Consider the following 11,028-nt stretch of genomic DNA (forward strand, 5'->3'; position numbering starts at 1 on the left):
TTCTAATCTGTTCATGGTGAGCCGCCTTTAGGTCCATGTTGCAGCCAAACAAACAAACCTTTAGAGACCTTTCTAATTCCTGGAGATGCAATATTAAATGAAGGATGTCTGCTTAGCGAGCCCACGTCAATAAATTTGGCCCGATCCAACTTTATGTCCCTTCCACCGTCGTCCCACACCCTCAGTATCTATTCCCACACATGCTCCCCAGATTTCTGTCTGTATAAATTAGAAAAGTCAAGTCATTCTTTTGGAGTGGAACATACCTCCTCATGTGTCACACTTTGTAACTTGCCTGTAGGGGCCTGCTGGGACTTGAGTCTACTTATAGGTCTAGAAGCAAAAAGGGGTGGTGGGGGTAGGTCCTGAAGAGAATCAGCATTATCTTGCATGGCAACTGCCTCGGGGAGGCCATTATGGTTTCCTTGGGCAATGTGTGGTTAATCCCCTCAGAGGCGGGTGCAGAGGCCCATACCACTGTGAGCTAGGAGGCTGCTGCCACTGGGGGTAAATAGGCCACTTCTTCTGGGGGTGGGGAGGCCATTTCCACTGGTAAAGAAGACTCATCAGAATTTAGGGGCTCAATGGGGCACCTGGGTGGCTCAGTTGGTTAAGCATCCGACTTCAGCTCAGGTCATGATCTCGCAGTCCGTGGGTTTGAGCCCCTCATCAGGCTCCGTGCTGACAGCTCAGGGCCTGGAGCCTGCTTTGGATTCTGTCTCCCTCTCTCTCTGCCCCTCCCCCTCTCACACTCTGTCATTCTCTCCCAAAAATAAATAAATAAATAAATAAATAAATAAATAAACAAACAAACATTTTATTTTTTTATTTTTTATTTTTTTCAACATTTATTTTATTTTTGGGACAGAGAAAGACAGAGCATGAACGGGGGAGGGGCAGAGAGAGAGGGAGACACAGAATCGGAAACAGGCTCCAGGCTCTGAGCCATCAGCCCAGAGCCTGACGCGGGGCTCGAACTCACGGACCGCGAGATCGTGACCTGGCTGACGTCGGACGCTTAACCGACTGCGCCACCCAGGCGCCCCGAAATAAACATTTTAAAAAAAGAATTTAGGGGCTCAATGCCCCCAGCCTCAGCAGTGTCTTCCCACATGTAGTCTCCATCTCAACTTAGAGGATCCCATTGTTTCCCAATCCATGGCCTCAGTTTCACAGCGGGCACACTTCAAGTCTGGGAGTTCAACTTGCATTATAGTTCAGTTAGTTGCACTTAGGTTCTGCATTTGAATTTTCAGCAGTTTTGGCTCTGTGGCTAAAGAACGTTAGGATTTCTTAAAGGGCACACATAAAAGCCCCTAGGCCGGTGATGTGGTGTTTGAGCTGGGAATTCAAATCTCTGAGCTCATCCTTCCATTTAACCACGTTCCCAAACCACATTAGGAGCTACCAACCAATGTCATTATATTTGTTAGTTTTCCAAAGAGGTTCAAAAGTATCATAGAAGAGTCACCCAGCTCCTTGTTTCTTATAAGTAGTTGATTAGGAGTAGCCAGTGCATATATTTTGCATATCTCTATCAGCTTATGTCATAGGCTACCAGTGTTCTCTTTGCTACCAGAAACAGTCATGAGCATCTTTAAATCTAATCAGATTGGAGCCAATTCCAGAAACCTCAGAACCAATTCCGAGAACCCATCCTTAAAATTCTGTTCCTCTAGAACCACTCCTGGTACCAAATCTGTATTAGTCAGGGTTTTCCAGAGAAGCCAAACCAACAGATAATTCATTCATTCAGATTAGATGATAGATAGATAGATGATAGATAGATAGATAGATAGATAGATAGATAGGATAGATGAGAATGGAAGCTGAGTGGTCCCATGACCTGCTGCCTGCAAGCTGAGCGGGAGACCCGGCAAAGCTGATGGTGTAATTCAGCCTGAGTCTGAAGGTCTGAGAACCAAGGGAGCTGGTAGCAGTGTAAATGCCAGTCCCAGGGGGCAGGACAAGGTGAGATGTGATGTCACAGCTCAACAGTGAGGCAGAGGAAAGGCCTGGGGGAGAGACCAAATTCCTCCTTCATTCCTCCACTTTTTGTTTCATTCGGGCTCTCAATGGATTGGACGATGCCTGCTCAACATTGGGGGTCTACTTTACTGAGTCCACAGATTCAAACGCTCATCCCATCCGGAAGTACCCTTGCAGACACACCCAGAAATAACGTTCTGTCAGGGTACCCTATGCCCAGGCAAGCTGATACATAGAATTAGCCATCGAACCCAGTGAATGAGCCGCTTTTAGGAGCGTGACCTCAGCATGCACATAGTCACCACTCTTTGACACAGGTGACTGCCCAGTGGGACTGTGTATTGCACAGAGTATCTGCCTTTCTCCCTATAGAATGGGGGCCAAAAACGTAAGTGACAAAGAAACCATCGATAACCGACTATGTCAAAATTTAAAAGTTTTGTTCTGCAAACAGTACCAATCAAGAAAGTGAGAAGACAACCCATAAAATGGGCGAATGTATTTTAAAATCATGTGTTTGATAAGGGACTTCTATCCAGAACATATCAATAGCTCTTGCAAGCGAGGAATGCCGTTATTCTTAGAAACGGGAAAGTTTGAGAGTGGCAGACACTTTGTAAAACGATCCAACTTCCCTCAGCTTGCCACCCTCCACCCGCCATGTATCGATGGGGCAATTGAGACGCACCGAGGGACCACAGGGATACCGGCAGATTCTTTCCCTCAGTGCACACTTCTCCAAGTCCTAACCATGGTGGCCAGCGTCCCCACAAAGCTAAGGCAGCCACGTCTTGACCGCATTACCCGCGCCACATTTGCCCCTTTGTCTGTCCCCCTTCGTCTGGCGTCACTCCACCTTCCGCCAACCCCACGCTCCTACTCTAACCCTCCGTCCAGAATAAGAGGGGCCTGTTTGCACAGGCGCGCGAGGGAGACTGAGTTGCGTCGCGTACTGGGGGCGGGGCTTCGTCAGGGAGCCCTGGCTCTCCAGCGCTGCCGACGGGGTCTCCCTGGCGGCCCGTGGGCAGCCGGGCCAGCTTGGCGGGAACCAATCACATGCCAGAAACCTCACCAGAGGTCTGTCTGCGCAGGCGCCCTGGGCATCCCCAGCAGCCTTGCGCACGGAGGGGCGGAGCTTCGTGAAGCAGTCCCAGCGCCTCAGCGGTCGGTGGGGCGCGCGTTTTGGCGGCGGCCTCTGAGCGGGCGGGTGTGGGGGCCATGCAGGCCCCGGGCGACGGTGCGGACGGCGCGGACGGCGCGGACGGCGCGCAGATCCTGGACGACGGCGCCGGTGGTGCGACGGGTAGTGCTGGCTCGTCCAGTGGCCCCGGAAATCCCGGAGGCCGGGACGGCACCGCGACGTCGGGCACCGTGGCTGGGGAAGCTCCCCAGGTCGAGGGGGCATCGCCCTCCCCAAGGCAGGGGGGAGAGGCTTCGGCCTCGGCCTCGGCCTCCGGGGAAGCCTCAGAAAAGCAAGTGTTGGAATTGTATCCTTTCCAAGGAGCTCCCGAGGTCGGGGGGGCAGTGGGGAATGGCTGGGAGGGGAGGCAGGTGGGGGCCCCGTTGGATGGGCGGGAGAGGTTTCGGGGACTTGCGGGGGCACAGAAGGGAAGTGGTGGGGGGGGGCTGAGGGAGGCTGGAGGAAGCAGCTGGGGGTGCCGTGATGCACGTTTCCTGAAGGGGCGGCCGAGGTGGTCTTGGGTGGCCCTAAGGGCGGTCTGGGGGAAGGCGGGCCTCCGATGGGCAAGGAAGCCTCCTCCATGAGGTCCACCCAGATGTGCCTTAACCGAATGTCCACCAGTGCCCTCACGGTGCCTTTCCTGTGTTACGTGGATGCGGAGCTGACCTACCAGTACCTGACCTCGAGTGCCGAATGCTACCACGAAGCGGTTCACACGGAGCTCACAGTGATTGGCAGTGACTTGTTTATGTAAGTTCTAGAAGGGGCTGGCGGGAGGCAGTGGGAGCTGAGGTAACCTCTGCCCGACGGACACTTCGGTTGGAGATGTGCAGACACCAAGGGCTTGGTCTAAGGAGGCACATGGGGCCCCGGGTCTGTGGCAGCCTCAGGGGTTGCTCTAAGGGAGACACGGAGGAGTAACCTTGAGGGGGGAGATTGGAGTGAGGAGGGCCAGGAGTTCTCAAATCTAAAGTGATTTCCTTTTCCCCTTACTTTTAGCCGACTAACTGCTGAAGACCCTGTCCTCCTGCAGATTTCCACCGCCTCCTTGCTCAACCAGCTTTTCATGGTGGTGCAGACCATGCAGCACTTGGTGCCCGCGATTTTTTCTAGGCCTCGGCCTGGAAAAGGGGGCTGAGTCCATGACAGTATCCAGTGGAAGGCCATGTGCCCTTCCCCAGGGGCATGACCTTTGCAGTAGTTGCCACTTTATTTCTGGGGCTTGGTTATTTGCCTGTACTGGCCCTTGGGTGCTCTGTGCCCACTTGTTTTGGTTGCTGCTTAAAGAATACAGATAATAAAACTGAGTTAATGTTCCGTATCTGAGTTTCTTTTCAGCACCCAGATTTTCTTCCGTGTGTCCTCAGGTTGGAGGGGAGGTTCTGGTTCTAGTACTCTAGTACAAGGCGATCGGATACAATTGACGAAGTGAAAGGAAATTAAGATTGCTTGGGTCCTGTCATTCAACATTGACTACTGTCAGGATTTCAGAATACTCTCGTAGCTTTAGGGTTGTAGGAATACGTTAAATGTATAACAATCATAGCAAGGAGTAAGCTTTTTCAAGTTTAGCATCAGGTTTTAATTCCTGAAACATTTTTGGGCTTTCCCTCTGTCTAAAACTTCTTCAAAAATATCTTATTGCATGGATACGTACAAGATGTATTATGATGCATTTGTTCAGCACTTCAGTTCTTTGCAACTTTTTTCCTATTACACATAATGTTTCGGTGGGATTCTTGTGTATAAGTCTCTGCGTGAATGGCTGTTTTCTTAAGATGGATTCCAAGAGGCAGATCTAGCATACAGAGTGGCTCTCCAGAAAATGTGCCAGAATTCTGGCACCAGCAGAATGGTGGTTTCCCCGCATCCCTGTCGTGGCTGGATCTGTTTTCTGCCACAAGAAGAAACTCAGTTTGGGTGCAGCCACTCTGGAAAACAGTGTGGAGGTTCCTCAGAAAATTAAAAATAGACCTACCCTATGACCCAGCAGTAGCACTGCTAAGAATTTACCCAAGGGATAGGGGAGTACTGATGCATAGGGGCCCTTGTACCCCAATGTTTATGGCAGCACTCTCAACGATAGCCAAATTATGGAAAGAGCCTAGATGTCCATCAACTGATGAATGGATAAAGAAATTGTGGTTTGTATACACAATGGAGTACTACGTGGCAATGAGAAAGAATGAAATATGACCCTTTGTAGCAACGTGGATGGAACTGGAGAGTGTGATGCTAAGTGAAATAAGGCATACAGAGGAAGACAGATACCGTATGTTTTCACTCTTAGGTGGATCCTGAGAAACTTAACAGAAACCCATGGGGGAGGGGAAGGAAAAAAAAAAGAGGTTAGGGTGGGAGAGAGCCAAAGCATAAGAGACTCTTCAAAACTGAGAACAAACTGAGGGTTGATGGGGGTGGGAGGGAGGGGAGGGTAGGTGATGGGTATCGAAGAGGGCATCTTTTGAGATGAGCACTGGGTGTTGCACGGAAACCAATTTGACAATAAATTTCATATATTAAAAAAAAACCTCAATTTGCATGAGCAAAGAACTTAGAAACACTAGAATAAGAACGTTGTGCTTTCCTGGCCTGTTTCAAATCAGAGAAGACAAGTGCTGGGACAATTGGTCGGTCGGGGTGAGTGAGGCAGAGAGAGAGGCAGTGTAGCATAGTTTGGGGGAAATATTTTTTGTCACGTAAACTGCTCACCTGTTAGCATCGGTGCTGCGACACAACAGTTCCCAGCAAGTACACCGAGCTGCGTGGAGGTTGCAGGACAAGGCGAGGCTCAGATGGCCGGGTGGCGGGCTACTGTTTCTTCCACTCGTTTTTGTCGTAGTCCCGCTTGACTGAGAAGCCGTGGATTGGGCTGGCCTTCCAAGTCGAGCCTCCTCTCGGTCTGCTTGGCCACCCACTCCTCTTCAGAGGTTGCGGGATGGGGCCGTACACGCAGTGCTTCTCCCAGATCAGAACGAGAGCAGTGGCTGATGGAGAACATGGTGGTGCCTACAACCATCTTCTGCTTGTTTGTGCTCCTGTTCGTTTCAGCCAAGCTCTCGTTGAGCTGAATGTGGCACGATTCAGCTTTTTCATCAGTGGAGAGGATGCTGCAGGAAGGCCTCTTCTCTTTCAAGGCCTTCTGGCTGGCGGACGTTGTCGATGTGGGCCACAGCAGGCAGGGGATAGTCACGCCATTCGACATAACTCGAGAGAGCGTAGTTTTCACTCTTCATGACGCTTCCACGTGCTCCAACACTGAGGTGGAAATTCCTCACTTGCCAATTAGGCGAACCACTCTGGTAGCCAGAATTCTGCCACTGGTGCCTGCTGTGATTGTGGTGACCACGCTGGGAAAATAGAATGAAATCAAAATCTTCTGTGTGCAGGCGCTATGCTATGCTCCCGACCCACATCGCCATGTGTAATTCTCAGGACAGCCTGGTGAGCTGGGTACTGTCGTCTCTACACCGGTTCTAGGTGAAGAATGGAGGCTGACAGAGGCCGGGTCTGTTTGATTCAAGCACCTACTGTCTTAGCCACACTATCCCTCCAACCTCAGCACGGTTGAGTGGAGCCACCAGGAGACTGGGAGAGTGTTTTTCCTTCTTACGGCTCCAGGGAACATCCATGTGACTAATGAAAAATGCAGAAATGGGCAAATGCAGGCAAAGTAGGTAAGAATTGAGGAGAACATGGGGCGCCTGGGTGACTCAGTCTGTTAAGCGGCTGACTTTGGCTCAGGTCACGATCTCACAGTTAGTGAGTTCCAGCGCCTTGTCGGGCTCTGTGCTGACAGCTCAGAGGCTGGAGCCTGCTTCAGATTCTATGTCTCCCTCTGCCTCTCTGCCCCTCCCCTGCTCACGCTCTGTCTCTCTGTCTCTCTGTCTCTCTCTCTCAAAAATAAATAAACATTTAAAAAAAATTAGAAAGAATTGAGGAGAACATAAGGTTGATAAGAATCCCAATCCTGGCTTTGCAGTGGCTTCTCTATGCTCCCAGGTCCTTTTGTACCTTGAAATCTTCATTTGGCCCTCTTTGAAATGGAGGGCACAATGGGGGTACCTGTTTCCCTCTTCCCCCTGCCCTCTTCCCTCGACTATGAAGAGGGCTCTTCTCAGGCATTTTTCCTAGCTGAGAAAAAAATAGAGCCAAATCATCTGCCAACCCAGAAAAAGTCTCCACAATTGTGGAAGCAAAACAGTTTTCTCATTGAGTAGGCATTGCACCAGAATGTGATGCGCACCACAGGCAATCTGCTAAGAGATTCCAAAGACAGGGAGCTTTCACCCTTTTGTATAGGTAAGCGGGTAGAGCTCATCACGTGTTCTCAACATCCACCATAAGTAGACCTCAAGTAAGAGGACGTGACGCCACCAGGCCCCGCACATAGTCCATCCTGAATTTCCCTGGGAACTGGGGTGGCCGTGTGTATTAGGTCGTGGCTGTTTCAGACGGTGCGTTTGTGTTCCCTCCCCCACATTAATATGCTGAAGCCCTAAACCCCAGTGTGGCTGTATTCGGAGATGGGACCTTTGAGGAAGTAAGTTTAAATGAGGTCATAAGAATGGGGCTCTGGTCCAATAAGAGTGGTGTCCTTATAAGAGAGACACCAGAGAGCACCCCCCCTCTTCCTCTCCCTCCCTCCCCGCCCCTACTCCCCCGCTCTCTCCTCACCTGCACTGAGGAGAGGCCATGTGAGGACAGAGGAGAAGGTGGACCTCTACAAGCAAGGAAGCAAATTCTCACCAGAAGCTGAATTTGCTGGCACCTTGATCATGGACTTCTAGCATCCAGAACTGTGAGAAAATAAATTTCTGCTGTGTAAGCCACCCAGTGTGAGGTACTTTGCTATAGCAGCTTGAGCAGACTAATACAATTAATCGGCTTTATCCAAGGAAAAAATAAGCTTTTTCATATCTTTATGACAGGAGCTAGTTTTGCAACTTGGAGCAAGGTGCCTACTGAAGTTAGGCTTCTACCCTCCCACAGAAACTGAAGATCGGGACACAATCTTGCTTGATGTTTACATTCCAAAGAGATGTTTCCCAGGTCCTTGAAGAACACATTCCTGGGCTATAAAGATGGCAAGGGGCTCTTTTAGCCTTTTGTTCCTTAAATCTTTCTTTCTTTCTTTCTTTCTTTCTTTCTTTCTTTCTTTATTTATTCATTTATTTATTTATTTATTCAGAGAAGGAGTGGGGGGGGCAGAGAGAAAGGGAGACATAGGATCTGAAGAGTGCTTTCTGCTGACAGCACGGAGCCCGATGCAGGGCTCAAAGTCATGAGCCATGAGATCATGACCTGAGCTCAAGTCGGATACTCAAGCACTGAGCCACCCAGGTGCCTCTACCCTTTAAAAATACTACCTGTTTTCAAAGAAACAAAGAAAGAACTTACAAGTCGTGTAAAGTAAATGCTTTAAGGAAGGGGAGGGGACCATCTCTTCCCATATTTTCAACAGGGAGAATGAAGCCTTTTACTTTATTCTTTTTTAATAAGCTGTATGGCCAATGTGGGGCTCTAACTCATGACCCCGAGATCAAAAGTCACATGTTCTATGGACTGAGCCAGCCAGGTGCCCCTAAGCCTCTTATTTTTAATGTGTACATGTTCTTAAAGCAGCTCTCTCTAAAATATGCTGAATCCTGAAAACTTGCTAAGGTCCCTGATTAGTTTGACAGCTCTTTTGTAGACGCCACTAGATTTTCTATATACGTAATCATGTCTGAGAATGAGGGGGGGTTTTCTTCTTTCTTGCCAATCTGGATGCCTGTTATTGCTTGATTTGTCTTCTCATCACGGGTTGGATCCTCCTGCTTCTCTGCATACCTGGTAATGTTGGGCTGGATGCCAGACAGTGTGATTTTTCCTTGGGTTCTGGATGGCTTTGTATTCCTGTTTTAAAGGTTAGAATTTTCTCTTTTTATTTTGGAGACAGAGAGAGCGGGGGAGAGGGGCAGAGGGTGAGAGAGAGAATCTTGAGCAGGCTCCACGCTCAGCACAGAACCCGACTCCGGGCTCGAACCCATGACCCTGGAGCCATGACCTGAGCCAAAATCGAGAGTCAGACGCTCAACCAACTGAGCCACCCAGGTGTCCTTGGATGTCTTTGTATTCCTAAACATAGTCATGAGCTTTGCTCAGGGATGCTGGTAAGTGAGTGGGAAAAGATTGATCCTTTTGAGTCTTGGCTTTGAAGATTTGCTGCGTGGGACCAGAACAGCTCAGTGGAGGATTCGTTTTTCCCGCTACACTACTGAGGCAAGACCCTTCTGAGTGCCCTGCCCAAGGCCTCCAGAATTACGCGGTCTGTCCTCCCTGCCGGTGGGGATAGCCACCAGTCTCTGTCCTGCTTGAGGGGTCGGCACAATTACCTTTCCTCCTTTAAGATGGCTCTTTCTCTGGCTTCACATGGTTTGCTCACACACTTGTGCTGATCAGTGGTGTGCTGCACACTCCAGCAGGACCCTCTGTGTATACGTGGGCATCTCACCAATCAGCACTTCCCTTCCCACTTAGAGCTGCGTTTTGTCTCTTAGAACCAAAGTACTCCAACTCATACAGATGAGAACGGTCAGTGGGTTTCAAGCAACAGACTCAGGAAATGCGGGGTGATTTGGGTGATCCGCAATGACTTACTGGGTGAAGCTGGGGGGAGGCCAACAGACTCCCATTCACATCGCAGGACAGGGAAGCAGAGAACCCAACTGTCACCAGTGCGCAAGCTGGACCATGTGTTCTCCGAAGGCAAACTCTAGGTAGAGTTTGGGCACACGCTGCCGGGGGAAACCATTTTTAAAGGTGACCACGTGGTACACGGTCACGTCTGATGGTCTCGGGTAACCCAGAGCCTGGGAACCACTACTCCAATCTTGACATGATTGCGTCCAGACCCAGAAGGAACCTTCCGGCCTCTCTCTGACCTTGCTGGTGGGGTCCCTTAGCGCAGGCAGCCAAAGTGTGGAGACGTCAAGAAAAACCCACCTCAGAAAAGGTCCTGAGAGTTGTTTGTTACATTGCCATTGCAATGGTAGCTGGGTCTCCAACCTCCCCGCGTCTCTGTCCTTAATGCAAGAGCACCAAAGAGTGGCTTCCTCGCAGTTGTCGCGAGGATATCTGACATTGTTGGGCAGACTTGGAGAACCACAAATCCCTCTGAAATGTCACCCGGCTGACTGACACTTCTGTGAGCTTGCCTCCTGGCATTCCAGAAGAAACCAATTTCCTCTGCTTGGGAGAGAGTTTCTCTATGTCTCCTCTGTCCTTTTTCCTCTCTTCCTCCCTCCCTTCTCTTCTACTCACTCTCCCCTCCTCCTCCTCCTCCTCCTCCTCCTCCTTTTTCCTCTCCCCTCCTCTCTCTTTCCTCCCTTCACTCCCAATGTTCCAGACCATGTCCTTCAGATCATTGCCCTAGACAGGCCATCCTGTACCACCCAACCTAAATTAGCTGGAACAACAAAAGTGCAAGATTAAACTGAAGGGGGGTTTAGAATTTGCTGAAGATGACATTTCACCTCAAGGGAGAAATACAGATTATTCGCTAAGTGGTTTGGGACACCTTGACTAAAACCTTTTGGAAAGAAAACAAACTTACATACCAATGTTCTTTCTCACGAAAATTACCTCCCAGGATGTTAAAGTTTTAAAGTACTAGAAGATGTTCTCAGTGAATATTTTTGTAATTTTATACTGAGGAGGGCCCTTTCATAGGAAATGCAAACCGCAAATTATACTGAAACAATGGATCACATAAACAAAAAAATTTTAAGCCACTCTATACCAAAAGACCAGGAGCACAGATAAAATGAAGAAATGGCAAGGAAAGGTATTTTCCAATTATAACAAAACTTTGATAT

At 49.5% G+C, this 11,028-nt stretch overlaps 1 protein-coding gene and 1 pseudogene across 1 annotated transcript; one reads left to right on the forward strand and one right to left on the reverse strand.

Moving 5' to 3' along the window:
* Positions 1-3,098: 3,098 nt before the first annotated feature.
* LOC123383475 (cancer/testis antigen 1-like) lies at positions 3,099-4,486 on the forward strand. The gene is made up of 3 exons (XM_045051082.1): positions 3,099-3,476; positions 3,791-3,919; positions 4,169-4,486. The coding sequence occupies exons 1-3, from the start codon at positions 3,208-3,210 to the stop codon at positions 4,305-4,307; spliced, it is 537 nt and encodes a 178-aa protein (XP_044907017.1). The 5' UTR covers positions 3,099-3,207; the 3' UTR covers positions 4,308-4,486.
* Positions 4,487-5,916: 1,430 nt separating this feature from the next.
* LOC123383511 lies at positions 5,917-6,699 on the reverse strand (annotated as a pseudogene).
* Between the last annotated feature and the right edge of the window lie 4,329 nt (positions 6,700-11,028).

This window comes from Felis catus, chromosome X (assembly GCF_018350175.1).
Source record: "Felis catus isolate Fca126 chromosome X, F.catus_Fca126_mat1.0, whole genome shotgun sequence".
Taxonomy (NCBI): domain Eukaryota; kingdom Metazoa; phylum Chordata; class Mammalia; order Carnivora; family Felidae; genus Felis; species Felis catus.